This window comes from Mus caroli, chromosome X (genome assembly GCF_900094665.2).
Source record: "Mus caroli chromosome X, CAROLI_EIJ_v1.1, whole genome shotgun sequence".
Lineage (NCBI taxonomy): Eukaryota > Metazoa > Chordata > Mammalia > Rodentia > Muridae > Mus > Mus caroli.
The window spans coordinates 123,792,042-123,808,989 of record NC_034589.1 but is presented as its reverse complement, the minus strand read 5'-3'; the positions used below and the strand labels follow the sequence as shown (position 1 = coordinate 123,808,989).

At 39.4% G+C, this 16,948-nt stretch overlaps 1 protein-coding gene across 1 annotated transcript in view; it reads left to right on the top strand.

The window, feature by feature from the left end:
- The first annotated feature begins 11,181 nt into the window (after window positions 1-11,181).
- The window catches only part of Zmat1 (zinc finger matrin-type 1), a 38,829-nt gene continuing 33,062 nt past the window's right edge, over window positions 11,182-16,948 (top strand). Inside the window, exon 1 of the mRNA XM_021153635.2 lies at window positions 11,182-11,464. Within this exon, the coding sequence (XP_021009294.1) occupies window positions 11,401-11,464 (64 nt within the window). The 5' untranslated portion in view covers window positions 11,182-11,400. The remainder of the gene's footprint in view (window positions 11,465-16,948) is intronic.

Sequence of the window (16,948 nt, the reverse complement as noted above, 5' to 3'; positions counted from 1 at the left end):
CAGCAAATCAGTTTTTCATTTTATTTGTGTTTTTTCCTTTTGATTCAGGGTCTTACTATTTGCTCTGACTACTCTGCAATACACTTTGTAGACCAGGCTAGCCTTAAACTCAGAGATCTGCCTGCCTCTGCCTCTCCAGTGCTGAGATTAAATGCATGTACCACCATACTGGGCTGCAAAGTAGTTCTATTTTGTTTTAGCTCCATCATATTGCTTCAAATTATTCCATCTTATACCTGTGTGCCAGTTTCCAAGCCACTTCCACATTTTGAGTATTTATTCTGTGTATGAATTTCTGTCTTGGTCTGATTGAACTACTAATACCACAGTCTGAATAATTAATAAACTATGAAATGCCCCACAGCCCTAGGAATTCTGAGATGAATGTGCCAGTAGATTTGGTAGATTTAATGAAGGCTCATCCATCATTGAATCCACCTTCCAGCTGTGTCTTCATATGGCAGAAGGGCAAAGGGGGACAAAAGCTCTTTTATATAAGGACAAGCCTCTTTTATAAGGACACTAATACCATCTAGGTGCTTACAAAAATCCCACCTTTTAATACCCACAAGAATTCGATTTTAGTAAATTGATTTGGAGGGGCACAAACATTCAGACTAAAGCAAATGGTGAAGAATTTGTGGACATAATTTTTGACAACATACTTCCCTTTTCATCTTGATAACATTCACCATTTTATCCTATTAACAGCTCATAAGAAATGCACAAACAAGGGATATTACCTTAAAATTTTTTGGTTACCATTATTAAGTTTCCATTGGTATTTCTAAGAATTGAATAAAGTGTGGTGACTGTGCTATGGGAACTCCAGGGGGTACTGGCTGACTCTGCCACGTTCTATGCTTGTTCCTTGAAAAACGTATTTCAATTATCTTCTACAACTTTGATGAACAGTATTATCATCTCTATTCACTAGATGGCAATCTTGGGTAATATAGTAACTATATTGAAAGATTTACATTGTAATCCATGTCCTTGTGATATTATAACCAATCTTACTGCTGTTAGGGTTGCTCATCAACCTCTAGTATAAATATTGGAACTGACTGCATACGGTGCATTTGAATGTTTAATATGGAGAATTATTAATAAATAAGGAGGGTGGTGTATTCTAATAGGGTTTGCTGAAGGAGAGGGAGGCAGAAAGATCATGAGTTCAAGGCCAGCCCGAGCTATATATTTGAGCTTGGCATAGTGGCATGCACCTTTAATGCCAGCACTCTAGAGACAGAGGCATGTGCAGCTATGTGAGTTTGAAGGCAGCCTGGTCTACATAGATATCTCCAGGATAGTGTGGACTACATAGAGGGACAGCATCTCAAAAACAAACAAATGAAGAGAGAGAGAGAGAGAGAGAGAGAGAGAGAGAGAGAGAGAGAGAGGTGGAGAGAGGTGGTAAGTCTTTTTAAGTCCAGTGGATTCTAGAAAATAAAAATGTGGCTTGATTTTGTGTTAAAGAAACAGCTGAAGCCAGGCATGGTGGCACACACCTTTGATCCCAGCACATGGGAGGCAGAGGTAGGCGGATTTCTGAGTTCGAGGCCAGCCTGGTCTACAGAGTGAGTTCCAGGACAGCCAGGGCTATACAGAGAAACCCTGTCTCAAAAAAAAAAAAAAAAAAAAAAAAAAAAGAAAAGAAAAGAAAAGAAAAGAAAAAAACGAAAAAAGAAAGAAAGAAAACAGCTGGATAGAAAGGCTGAGTTTATCAGCTGAGCTCTTGTAAACCCGGTAGTCTTGTGAAAGTGGCACACTGGTTATCATGTGATAAATATCTTTATCAATTACAGCCTTACTTAACATTGATAGTGGGGGTCTATTTGGAAACTCAGCTGGTTTATATTTTACATTTTAATACTATGAGGAAAGACAGAACTACTACTCATTACTTCATTGTTATTCGAGTATAGAAAAGGGGCCCCAGTTCTAAGTATATGGACATATACACATGTATATATGTACAATAGGAGTGGTTAGTGCCCTTAAGTAATGGATTCATGTTGGTTTGATGGAGACTTGGATTAACTCTCATTAAATGTTATGTTAATCCATAGTCCATTTTGTAGTAAAGTAATAACTTTAATTCAGGGTGCACTATTTTAACATGCATCTCATAAAGGGAAAACCAGTAACATAAGCAAATGAGGTCTTGAGCCTTGCTAATAATTAACACTGGGTGCTTCTTGGTGCCAGTAGGCTTCAAGATCACGAAGCAGAAGGTATTTAGTCAAGATCAGTCCCCTAAACCTCACATTGCATTTGTCTGCAATTATAGGTATTTGAGAAACAAAGTAGCTGAAACCTTGCTGATATGTGAGGTAAAGGAGATAGGTGATTGTTCAGGTTTATAAAAGGTTGTTAAGGTTCATGGGTGGGACCTATCAGAAAGGTGTCCTGACTCATGTGAGGGGCCTCTCTAGCAGTCAACATACTTGTTCATTGCTAAGTCCTGTCTCACATTGCATCAAAATTCTCTAGATACAGGAGAGACAGTAGCATGTCACATTTTCAGAATTCAGTAGTTTAAGGATTAATTACTAGATTTGGTAAGGAAGAAAATGATATATTTTAACCTTTTTTTCTTGTGTTTTTCAAACCTCAGGGCTTACTGTTATTTAGTAGAAAATTTCCTGTTGTGTTCCAAAAGTAAAAGATGATGATACAAAGACTATAGCACAATGCTACACTTCCTAGACAGATAAATGCATTCAAGAACTCATGTTGTTCTTACTCAGTCATGACCTCCATAGTGACTGTGACTGGCAATTTGCTTTGTGTACTTGGATTTTATAACTTTTGCACTTGAGTAGACAGCTAATAACAACAACTGGATGGTGTCAACTGATTGAATTCTTCTTTCTATTCACTTCTTACTATGTCTTTCGTAGTAGATGCACTTTGGTGAACATTAGTACACAATACAGATAATGTCAGTGTTTATTGACCCCTATCCATATAGTTCCACGCCTTCTCCCCCATACCACCTGGACCTGATACACTAGTCATTCCCTCTGCAGTACTCAGATCATTTTGATAAGTCATTTTCCATTATCTGTAAGTTTACAAACATTTTACTTTTGCTTTGAAACAAAGGAGAATGTCCGGATGCTCTGGCCCTCATCTTGTACCCTCATGCTGAGCAGAGCCACTCATAAATCAGGTTTAGTCATTTTCCTTCTCTATTCACTGAGACCTCAGGCTCCAGTGTAAACACTGATAATGTGGGAATCTGGAACACCCTGCCCTCTAGGTTTCCTTGCACATTCTAATGCTGCATATGCCAATCTTAGAGAAAAGAAAAAAAAACAGCAATACATCTTACAGTGGTTGTCATTAGGCCCATTCAAACAGATAATATTGTGAGCTTAAAAAGGATTCAATTTATGGTGGTAGTTTTCTGCCCTATACTAATTTTTGCTAAAGGATCAAATGTTGTCTCTACCAAGGCCTAATAAAATGCCAGAGACTCCTAACTTATGTCTAATTCTTTACTGCAGATAGCATACCCTTGTTCCAGACCATCAAAGGTTATGTTGTAAATATTCTGTGATACTTACCACAGATTGCATATGGAATCTGTTCCCTCCACATATATTCTAATACTGTAAGTACCTTTAGATCAGTGGCTCTCCACCTGTGGGCCGAAACCCCTTTGGAGGTTGAACGACCTTTTCACATGGGTCACATTATCAGATATCCTGCATATCAGACATTACAATCCATAATAGCAAAATTACAGTTTTGAAGTAACTGTGAAATAATTTTATGGTTGGAAGTCACCACAACATGAGGAACTGTATTAAAGGGTCACAGCGTTAGGAACCTTGAGGACCACTACATTAAATTATATGGCCCAAACAGCAGGGTTACTTTCATCCCAATTTGGACCTGCTACAAATTCTCTTCCTGATTTTGGACTTAGTCCAAGCTGGAATACACTCAGTCAGTGTATCAGGACAATTCCAACTTCCAGTATTTTACCTTCACAAAAAAAGAGGTCTAGGTGTGGTGTCCCAGTATATTCTCAAAACTAGTGGACACCTCCAAATTTGACTGACATGAATCTCTGATAGTTGTCTTCCTCACATGTGCCAGTACTTGAGTGTACCGATCCTTTTTCATTTGGTCAATTATTGGTGTTATCTGCATAGTGGATCAAATAGAGGACCAAACTTCCCTTCAGAATATCCATATGATCTACATCTTTATAACAAAGTAGGAGTGTTAATATATCCCTGGGGCAGAGCCATCAATTATTTATGTTGTCTAAATAATGTGAATGTAATTTACTCCTGTTTGTTTTTCATGGGAAATAATTTCATTAGCTTGGTGGCTACATACTCTATATCTGAAATCATGTTAGTCTCTTTTAGCACAGATACCAACATCTAGTATAGACAAGGTAGTTGTTTTGAGTTTTGGGTAATTTTCTTCTTTCTCATAAAAATGTGAGATTTTTTTATGGCCTAAACTGGCTAACTAAATAGGACAAGGCAGTTCTCTGCAACATATGTGCCCAGAGGCCACTAACCAGCCCATGTATGCTCTTTGGTTGGTGACTTATTCTCTGGGAGCTCTGAGTTATCCAGTTTAGTTGACACTGTTTGTCTTCCTATAGAGTTGCCATTTCCTTTATCTCCTTCAATCTTTCCCCTAAATCTTCCATAGGGCTCCCTGACCTCAGTCCAATGGTTGGATGTAATTATCTGCATCTGTCTCAGTCAGCTTGGTAGAGCCTCTTAGAGGACAGCCATGCTAGGCTCTTGTCTGCAAGCACAAGATGACATCAGTAATAGCATTAAGAGTTTGGTGCCTGAGCATGGGATGGATTCCAAGTTGGGCTAGTCACCGGATGGCCTTTCCTTCAATCTCTGCTTCATTTTTGTCCCTGAATTTCCTTTAGACAGGGGCAATTCTGGGTCATAAATTTTAAGATGGGAGGGTGGCCCCATCCCTCTACTGTCTATCTACTGGAGGTGGTCTCTTCAGGTTCCATCTCCCCACTGTTGGGTATTTTGGCTAAGGTCATACCCATTGAGTCCTGGGAGCCTCTCACCCCAGATCTCTGGGACTTGCTAGAGGTTCCTTCTGCTTCCCCTGCAACCCCACAGCTGCATATTTCCATTCATTCTCCTGGCCCTCTGGGCTTCTCTCCTGTCTCCTCCCATACCTGATCTTGCCCCCTTTTCCCTTACCCTTCCTTGCCCCACCCAGATCCTTTCTTCTCTCTGCCTCCTGTGATTATTTTGTTCCCCCTTCTAAGTGGATTTTCCTTGGGAAAGTGCTTGCCATATTATCATGAGAACTTGATTTTGATCCCCAGAATCCACATACAAAAAAAAAAAAAAAAAGCCAGGCATGGTAGTATCTGCTTCTAATTCCAGCAGTAGGAGGTAGAGACTAGTGGATCCTTGCAGCTTAACCAGCCTTTCCTTCTCAGTGAGCTACCGTGTCTTTAATGTATCGAAAGATGGACTAGTCGGCCATCACTGGAAAGAGAGGTCCATTGGACATGCAAACTTTATATGCCCCAATACAGGCCCATTGGACTTGTAAACTTTATATGCCCCAGTACAGGGCCAAAAAGGGGGAGTGGGTGGGTAGGGGATGGGGGGGTATGGGGGACTTTTGGGATAGCATTGGAAATGTAATTGAGGAAAATACGTAATAAAAAAAATGGTGAATATGTCTGAGGAAGGATACCTGAGGTTGGCTTCTGGCCTCTCTACATGTGTGTACACATATGCTCACACACACATATACACAAGCACAATGCAACTAACTTATTTTTTAAAACTATTTTGCCTATGAATGTCTGTGCACCACATATGCCCCTTGTACCTGTGCAGGCCAGAGGAGGGAGTTAGACCCCTGGAAACTAGAGTTACAGGTGGTTGTGAGCTGCCATGTGGGTGCTGGGCATGAAGCCCAGGTCCTGTGGAAGAGCAGCTAGTGCTCTCAACTGCGAGTCACCTCTCTAGCCCACCTGCTTTATTTTGTTTTGTAAAAAGAATATTTACTATTGTATGTAAATCAGTGCTTTGCCTGCATATATGCCTTTGTATTATGTGTGTGTACAGAGGCTAGAAGCAAGTGCCGGATCCTCTGGAACTGGAATTGCAGACATTTTTGAGCCACAACAAGGGTTCTGGGACTTAAATCTCTAGAAGAGCAGTCAGTGCTGTTAACTGTTGAGCCATCTCTTCAACTCCCTTATACTGCTATATTTTAATTAAATATATATTCAAAACTGCCAATGTCAATACATATATATTTAATTTTATTTCTATAACATCAGTTCCTAACCAGCTACATCCTATGATACCACATGTTTACCTATTAGCAATAAAATTATTTTTTTCAAAATGAATAAAGGTAGGAACTGGTTTTCCTCTATTTTCTTCTGAACTGTAACTTATCATACATTTTCCTTTACTTTTAGATATATTTTTGTGCATGTAATTCCAATGGTACAGCTGTAGTTCTTTTTTGTTTGTTTGTTCAGTGCTAAATCATGTTATACTTAATGCCAGGTCTAACTGCCCTCCACCCAAAGTCATGTGTTGAAATTTTAATTGACAAGAAATTTTTTTTGACGGAGAAGTAGCACTGTGGGCTGGAGAGGTGGCTCAGCAGGTAAGAAAATGAACTGTCCTTCTAGAAGACCTGAGTTCAATTCCCAGAACCCAATTATGACCTGTAATTTCAATTCCCAGGTATCCACTCAATGTCTTCCTTTGGCTTCCATAGGTACCACACACATAGTGTACAGATATGTAGGCAGGCAAAACACACATAGACATAAATTATATATATATATATATAATTTAAAATGCCTTGAATGACCTCATCATCTTCTGTTCTACTGTGAGGACATAGTATCCATTCTTTAACCCTCTTTCATCTTAGCTGCCTGACCAGACACCAAATACCAGTTTCTTGATCTAGAAATCCCAACCTTTAGAAAAATAAGAAAAAAATACTTCCTTCCTTCTTTGCTTCTTTTCTTTTAAGGCAGAATATCACACTGTATGTAGATTAGCAATCCTCCTGCCTCAGCCTCCTAAGTTATGGGATTTCAAACCTGAGTCATCACACTCAAGTTGTACATTGTCTTGTAAATTATTTAGCAGCATAAGTACACATGGCATTTTATACATTTTCATTTGTATATCTTAATATGTCTATTTGACTTCTTTCCGATGTTATTGAACAACTTTACATGTTTCTATCACTTATTACACTTGAATCACTTGTTAATAAAATTAAGCATTTCTGTTCTATCCAGTCACAATCATTTTTATCTTATTAATTGTGAGCTATGGTCTTTAATGGCTCAGCCACCTCTTCAGAACCATGTTTGTTCATTTGTTCTATGTGTATGAATGTTTTGCTCACATGCATGTCTGTGCACCAAATGTATGCTTGGCTCCTATAGAAGTCAGAGACAGTGTTATTCCCCTGGCATTAGAGTTATAGATCGTTGTGAGCTGCTTTGTGGGTCCTGGAACCTGAACCCAAGTTCTCTGCAAAAACACCAGGTGTTGTGTTAACTAAAGAGAAATAGGATGGGCTACCTGAAAGAAATACACTATTATCTAAGTTTCAAGGGGGGTGTGTAGACTTTACTAGGTACTTCCTACTATGGGAGGACCTGGGTCATTTCGATACGTGAAAAATGTTAAAACAAAAAACAAATAAACAAACAAAACCCACCACACTCTGAAATCCATGGCTTTCACAGGAATCTATAAGACTTAGTATTGTTCACTCCTTTAGTAAGAGAGAAGAGGTTAGGACAACGAAGGGGATGAGAACATTAGTAATATAAAACCATGTCTCTAACTTTGTCTAAGCAAGCAAAGGAACACTGGTGATGAATGACAGCCCTACGGAAATAGGTTTGAGGGATGGACACTAGAGGAAACATGATCGGGGGTTGGGGGAGGGGGGGCAGATGCCAGAGCTCTGAACTAAGCAATGAAGATGTGACTGGAGAGGAGAGCAAACACAAAAGAGGTCTGCTGAGTTTGTCTCTTAACAAGGAAATAGAAGGAGTTTGTCCACTATTCCCAGTGAATAACTACAGCCTCAAGTAGCAACATGGATGTAACTTAAAAACAAAATGTTAACTAAATGAACAAAGTTCTAGAATTCTATCTAAAGAGAGTTCCAAATTGTGGTGAATTTTGTAAGCCTATATGAAAATTTCAAACTAAAGAACACTCTTTATTCACAATGAGAAGATGGTTACATGACATTCTTAGTTACTTTTGCCAAGAAATTTTAAAATTGCAGACCAACTTTAGTATTATCAATAGGCCTTAAAAGTTTTAAAATACAGTATTTTTAATCCTATGAGAATTTCATATTTATGTTTGCCTCTTATTCCTCCCCTAAGTCCTTCCAGATGTGCTACCGTCTTCCTACCCTCTTCTAACCTCATGTCCCTCTGTTTGTTTGTTTTAAACAACCCAATGAGTACATTTGTGCTGCTCATCCACTCACGGTTATTGGAGCATCTGCCTTAAATAAAACTGACCCTCCTTTCTCCCAAAGCTTTCAACTTAGCAGCAGCTACTCAGCTGGGGTTGGGGCTCTTAAAGCCCCTTCACCAACACTGCAATGTGACTGTCTTGATCTTGTAGAGATCCTGTGAAGGCTGTGAGTTCATGTACGCAATGGCCCTGTTGTAGCTAACCTCTGGCTCTTACAATCCTGCCATCCCCTCTCCTTCCATGGTTCCTAAGCCTTGCCAGGAGGAAATGGAATACAGATGTCCCATATGTGGCTGAGCATTCCACAGACACCTCTGCACTTTTTGACTGCTTGCAAGTGTCTTCATCAATATCCAGTTATTTACTGCACAAAGAAACTTCTTTCATGTCTGAGAGCTGCACTAAACTGTAGGTTTAGGTTTAGTGACAGGAATTTAGAGGACAGTTTGCTATTATATCCCTTTAGCAAAATAGTAGCAAGTTCACCCCCTGGGGCCTGTGAACTCCCCAGCCATGAATCCTTGGGGAGATGTACAATACAGGGTATGTGTGTCCTTTTAAAACAGATTTTTGTTTGTCTGTTTTTCCAGAAGGGTTTTCCTCTGTATAACAGCCCTGGCTGTCCTGCTGTAGGCCAAGTTGGTCTCGAACTCACAAAGCTCCACCTGCCTCTGCCTCCTGAGTGCTGGGGTTAAAGGCACACACCACCATTGCCTGGCTTTAAAAGCGATTTTTAATGTAAGAACTCTTACAGAGTTTATGAATGAATAACTGATGGGACTAATAGAATATAAGCAGTAAGTTATTTGAAAGTGAAAATGAATTTAATATAAATGTAGCAGTAAATTAATCGGGTAGCTGTATTTCTTTACCTTATGTTAGTCCCCCAAAACCACACAGGGACACCAAGATTTAGTTAAAATTGCACCTCATAGCTAGGCAATTAAATGATCTTTACTTTTTATGCTAATCTGGCTACTTCCTAGCACCACCCCTTGATTCTTGCTTATTATTATTGATCTGGCTCTTTGAGTTTCATGTGTGTTTCCATGACTTCTCTCTGGACACCTCATAGCTCCAAATCCTCCTCTCTCCTTGCTAATCTGAATCTCTTTCTCTACCCTCTCTCCTTCCTCTGGTTGGCAGACGTCCTGCCCTATTCTCTATCCTGCCCAGCCATTGATCAATCAGCATTTATTGACAAATGGTAAGAATTGTTTATACAAACTTGAGACAGGAGATTCTTGGTATAAGAATTACAATGCTGTGTCTGGATTAAAACAAGGTATCAGGCCACAGAAATCAGCATTTGAATAACAGTAGGGTAAACTTTACACGGTATACACACAAACCTTATACCTACAGAAAGAGTCTGATTACCAAGGATCAAATTGTTTCCTTTAAATTTCATTTTTGGGGTCTGGAGAGATGGTTTAGCGGTTAAGAGGACTTAAGTGCTCTTGCAGAGGACTTGGGTTTAGCACCCATATGGCAGTTCATAACAGTCTGCTTCAGTTCCAGGTATTCTGACACCTCTTCTGATCTTGATCTCCTGCATGAACTACAGGGTAATTACTTACACTAAAGCACGCGCGCGAGTGCACGCACACACACACAACTAAATACTTTTTAAATTAAAACTAAATGTCATTGCTGGATAACAGCTTGACTTCTTTCAAATTTAATTTAGGTATAATGATAACCATTATTTGAAGTCCAAAACGAATTTTGTGTTTTTTTTAAATTATGTTTAATTACTTGGTCTATATTTAAAACAATTTCTTTAGAAAATAACTATAATTGCATTTACTTTTAGATAATGTGTTTTGGCATAGGCAATCATTTTGCAAAAATCTCTAAAATTTAATGCTTGAGATCAATAAACTGAAATATTGGGCAATTCGAAAATACAAATAATGCTTCACGACAAGCCAGCCAATTAGATTATTTCCATTAACTACATAATTATATGAAAATTTCAAAACAAAAAATATTGTTTTGCAATAGCTGGTTTTAAGTGTGTATTTTTTTATTATAACAAAAATAACAGTATTTAAGCATACATCTCTGTGACAATTTGTATGTTTTAAAGGCTTGGAATTGAACATAAAATATTGGAGTTCTAAGGGGTTTGGGGGAAAGTGAGGAGAATTAAACGCTGAGTAATAGTTCCGGTCTTCCACTGTGCACCAGATTTACAGTAATTTTGATGGCCAAGGTTGTTCAAGGGGCCATTTAGACTGAAGGACCAGATCCTGCTTATTTCAAAGGGGGGGAAAATGTCTTTTGGAGAGTTTTTGGAGGTGGGATCAAGATTGAGCCTGACTTTTTTTTTTTTTTTTTAAATGCTGTTAGATTAATGCGTCAGTCCCCACCGTATAAGGACATTTGTTTTTACAGCCCGCGCTTTTTGCCCTTCGCCCTTGGCCATCTTTTCTTCCTCTCCGGAGGGAGGTCCGTACTGCAGAGCCACGGGGGAAGGGGGAGGCATCGTTCGGGTGCATGGCTCTCCTATTGGAGGATGCGGGGAGCCAGAGCGAGGCTGGGGTTGCCAAAGAGGAAGCAAAGGATGGGAGGTGGAGCTTGGGCGAAGGCGGTGCTTAAAAAAAAAAAAAAAAAGCCTAACGGAATCCAGACTCCAGTGTAATTGTGCGCGCCAGGCTGCGACGGCGGCGGCAGCGGCGGCGGTGTCGCCGAAAGCTGTAGCTCAGCTGGCGAGGTCTTCCCACCCTCGGGAAGTTCCCTAAGCTGTCGCCTCCGCCGCCGCCAACGCGGCGGCAGCGGCGGCGGCCTTGCTGGTGCCTCCCTCCTCTGCCACCTCCACCCCTGCCTGCTCACTTGCCGGTGCTGTGGAGAAGGCGGCGGCGGCTTTGGCGGCTCCACTATGGCGGCGGCGGGGAGGGGGGACAGTAGTTTTAAAGTAGACACCTGCCCTTGCCTCAGAGAAGGTGAGTTCCCGTCCCGGGACGCGAAGGCGGCCTGTTCGCCTTCGCCGCCAGTCTGCAGCTGGCCCGGAACCCGGACTGGGCGCGGTTCGACACCGCCCCACCCCCCACCTGCTGTGGCGCAGTAAAGGCCAAGCTCGCCCCGCCCCGTCCCGCCCCGCTCCGCTGAGCTTGGACCTGTCCCACCCCACCCTACCCCATCCCACCCCCTCCCTAATTAGGCCCTAGGGTCTCAGAAGGACTGAAGCTGTGAAGGGCATCCCTAACCTCCCCTTCCCCAAAGCCCCCCCCCCCCAGCAAAGGAATGGCAGATACTCTTAAGACAGGAGTTTGAAGGGAAAAATAATAATAAACATCATTTTTGTCTTAGCTAGCTGCTTTAGGGGGAAGTAGGATGCTGATGTGCAATTTGGGAAGAGGAGGCAGAGCAGAAGTGCTGTGGATCTCCAGAGCCAGGGAAAGGAAAGGGAGAGCAAAGAGGGACTATCAGAAATTTAACAGGAACCCCAACCCACCCACCCTGGTGCGATTCAACATCTTGCAGTGTAGAAACTCAGGGAATAAACTCCGCAGTGTGATATTTACAGAGAGACGACAGAGTTAGCAATTTGGGCAGTTTAGCATGTGTACTTGAGCTTTCAAGTAGAATTTGTTGGATGTGAGGTCATAGGTTCCTATGAGGCCTGTACTGAAGAGAAAGTGTTTGGCAGAAGCACAGATTTCAGAAATCATTTGGAGAATTTTCTTTGGTATTTGAGGTTAAGGCCTAGTGAAACAGGGTTAAGGGCCCATCTTTAACATTTCTTTGGGTTCAAGTAAGTGCTGTTGTACCTGCCACCACTTACTATGCCAAACATGGAGAGCTATCTCTTGACTGTTTGAATATAAGCGACCTTTCACACAGGCTATTATGTATCTGTAAGCAGCCTACTATTGGACTGTGAAATCTGCCATTGCAATGTGGTTGAAAGCAGTTTGGGAGATGTTCTTAAATGGTTAAGACGGATTCTGCTACAGAAGTGCTCAGATTTAATAATTACTGTAAAAATATTTTCTGGATTACCTTATCTTGTTCATGGACATCCAAAGTGAAAGATTGTGAATGTAAAAATAGAAGAAACAGGTTAGATTCCTTTTTTCTTGGATAAAGACACTCATTAAAATTAACCTCATAAAATAATTTTTCCGATTTATAAATGATATACCCTTGTGGTGCCATTCCACAATATTTCACATATTTCACATCTTTCACTTCGTGGAACTACAAAACAATTTTTTAAATCCCCTATAATATTTGCAATGGGCATATTATATTAATGCCATCTACTAAATACGGAAATTGGGCCTCCACTGTGATATGATCATGCTTTAGTAACAGGCTAACTGAAGACAATTTTTGAAAGAGTAATGTCTTCAATCAGCCATGAATTATAGCATTGTTTGGAAACTCCTGGGCTTTTACATTTTCAAGGGGACTTTGTGGTTGTTTTTTTTTTCCTTTTTCCTTTTTTTTTTTTTTTTGTTCATTTTGAAACATGGTCCCATGTACTTTTACACTTGCCTCAAATTCACTGTGAACTGGTCCTCCAGTCTCCACTTTCTGAATGCTGGGACTACAGGTTTGTACCACCACTCCTAGCTTTTACTTGGATAACAAACTGTCCATAGCCAGCAAATAGGTGAGAGTTGTTTTGTAGGCATTGAACAGTTTTGTCTCTGGTGACCAGTTCATACTAAACTTTAGAAACAATGTTTTATATAAAAATGGCTTTTTACCACTCTGTGTAACTGCTTTGGTTACAGTGTCTTTGAATATGCGCAAATAGTAAAAGCATTCTAAGAGAAAGAATTTCAGGGACCTCCGTGATGGCACAGAGGGAAAAGGAGCCCGCGCCAAGCTTCAGAACTTACTCCTATGTTGTCCTCTGACCTCTCTCTCTCTCTCTCTCTCTCTCTCTCTCTCTCTCTCTCACACACACACACACACACACACACACTGTGGCACATGTGTACTCACACAAAATGAAACTCACACAAAATGAAGACAAGAACATAATTTAATAAAGTCCAAACAATATCTGGAATCTGGCACAGTAAATACAGATTATGATGTTCATAAAACTACTGGACTTTGTGGTCCTGAATTGGTCCCAGATGTCCTTGGTTTGGGCTTCCATGTCTGAAGCAAGGGACTTGGAGAAGACAAACTTTGAGATTATCCTCTGACCTGAAAATATGCTTGATGATTTTGGAGTTTACATTGTTACTTCTTTTGGTGGAATTTGGTGGCTGAATACAAAAGTAATAATTCATAAATCATAAGAAACCTTGATGGTAGTTATCACTTTACACTCACTGAGAAGTGAAATCTGTGTTGAAATACTGTTGAGAAATTTTACTAGGATAGGAAAAAAAGAAATGTAACTGTAATATCAGATTGTCTGTCCTTTCATTTTAGTTAAGTATTCTTCATTAACTCCCAAGTCCAAACTAAAAACCCCTTATATTTTCACTTAAAAAAATGGTAGATGTTTAACACATTGTAATATTCAAAACACCATTAGGTCTCAGAACTTTGTTTATTTATAAAACACTATTTTTCTAGCTATAATGTACAAAAGTCAAGGAAAAAGTCTTGGTTAGTTGTGTGCCAATATACTTTGACTTTTTCTAAGTTCTAATTAAGGTGTGGCTCTGAAATATGTCAGACTAATGCCAAGGTCATCATTACTACAAGATTACTCCCGATAAAAATCATTAAAATGGGTTTGAAAAAGCATTTGCTGGCCCAGTCACAATTTGTAGCCAACATTCACAAAGATGAGCCAATGGCAGTAGACATAAAATTGTCATATAGGGAATGTTAAAAATCTTCAAGAAATTCTACTGGGATATTGAACAACAAACTTAAAACAAGCAAAAGAAATGCCAAGAGAATAATATGCAAAAAGACATACACATAAAGGATAAGGGGAGTTGGGTGGCTTTTTAGGATGCTCCATATTTCATTAAGTGAGCTTTTTCAAAGCTATTTATGACAAAATGAATTCTGATCCAGTAGTGATGCTACATACACCTGTAGTTAACCTTCCTTGTATATTTGCTTTTCCCTTTAAAAAAATTCTGAGTCTGTATTTTAGATCGGAAAAGATTGTAGAGTTCAGTTTGGTTGTTAATTGGTTCCCATGGCAATTACCTTTCTCATAGCAATTAAAAACACTTTCCTTTGTCTCCCTGTTGTTCAGTATAACTTTGGGTCATATGTTACTAAGTCCTCCAGCCGAAAACCTAGTTAATGGTCTTTCCTTCATTTACTAAGTAATCACGCCATGCCAGTGTGTGTGAACCATTCTGGCTAGTGCTAAGAACCTACAAATAAATTAGAAATATCTGTAATGGGCTTGGGCAGATGACTTAATGGTTAAGGGCACTTACTGTTCTTCCAGAGGATCCAACTTCAGTTCCCAGCACCCACATCAGGAAGCTGATTACTGTCTGTAACTCCAGTTCCAGAGGATCTGATGCCCACTAATGCATGCACATGGCATACATTTATGCACATACATACAAAAACAAATAAAAATAAAAATAACTCTCAAACAGCTATGCAAAGAACTCAGTAATTGTCGTCGGACGTAGCTAATTTGGTAAGTGTTTGTGTCCAAAGCATAAGGATCTGAGTTCTATCCCTCAGAACCCGTGTAAAACCGTGGATGGTGGTGCATACTTGGGATCTTAGCATTGGAAAGGCAGATGCGGGAGGATGACTGAGGCTCACTAGCCAGCCAGTCTATCCTAATTGGTGAGTGCCAGGTCAGTGTAAGTCCATGTCTCAGAGAACATAGATGGCATTCCTGAGGAAGATACCAAAGGTGGTCATCTGGCCTCCATATGCACATGCACATACACCAGTGTACACACAGATGCCTAATTAAAAAAAAAAAAAAGGAAAAAAGCTTGGTAGTATTGATAGGAAAATTATAATACAAATAAAGTGGGAAAAGTATAGTTTTGTGAGTCCAATATTCTGCCAAAATAATTAGTAAATAGGATTAAAATTCTATTTCCCACAGTTGTCCCATTGGCGATGTCTAGAGTGTGATGAATGGCCATTTATTTGGTGTTTGGGCGCCCTGAATTATACCAGTATGTAAAAATAATCACTAACCATATTCTTAGCCTACCTATACATTTCATACATGCTAAGACAGAGCTTTAATATTTTCCATCTGAAACAGTCTTTCACGTTCATCCACATGTATTAAACTGTTTGAATGAGTAGCACATATGTAGTGGCTTTCTGATATAAAACAGCTGTCATGGGATCAAGAAAATTAAGATTATACAGGGCTTTAACTATATTTCTGGCTTTAAAAGCATGACTCCCGAGTTCCCTAGCTACAAACACTTATCTTTACAATGGTCAAATACTCAATATGCAGAAAGACAGCACAGATATTCATCATAAATGCCCTCTTCCCGATCGTGAAATTCTATTTTATTTTGTTAGTGGTGAGGTACCATGGAAACACCTGCACTGATTGAGATGACCTGCATAAAATTGCAAGAACTGTCAAACTCATAAGCCAGAAGCTATTTTAATCACCTTAAAACTGAGGATGCAAAGTAGCCCTAGAGCTATGAGCACTTGTCATGCTGACATGCACATATCCACATGACTAGTAAAGCTGAAATTTCTGAGTTTTCTTTAAATGGAATATGGTACTAGAGAGAAAAGAGTGTTTAAAATGGTGTAACAAGTTTAACATGGCTCCTCATTTTCTTTTACCCCAGGACTATGCTCTGCTGATTTTTTTCCCCTATGATTACGATGCTATTAAAGGAATACAAAAGTCAAGTCAACTCTTGCCAAAAATCCTATTTGATGAAGAAGTTTGAGGAAGATTATCTCTATAATATTCCACAGAGTTTTCTGTGAATAACAATGAGATTTGTGTATATAGTACTGCAGTTCACTCTTTTGGGATTTTCCTCTACTTTGTCACTATTAAAGCAGAATATATATGCTCTTTACAATGCTGTACTTCTTTACATCAAGATCATTTAGACTCAAACTCACAATTCATCAAAGCACTAAAATACCTAATACTAAGTGATTTTCTAAACTGGGTTATTCTAAGGATAAAATATTTGATTTTTTTACAACAAAATCAAATATTCATTTGAGAAATACAAGATTTATTATATATAGCCAGTTTTATCTAGAATCACCTAGTTTTGTGTAAGTATAAATTTCTCAGACTATGCAGAGAAAGTTTCAAATATACTCATTTAGATTTCACATACAGTTGCATTATTTTTGATTAAGAAGGTAGTTATTGTACTCTAACATGACAGCCTGGCTGTTTGCAAAAGGCACAATCCAATTTTGTAGATGAATTTTTCTTTCTTTTATTTATTTATTTATTTTTTTAATTAGGTAATTTCCTCAATTACATTTCCAATGCTATCCAAAAAGTCCCCAAT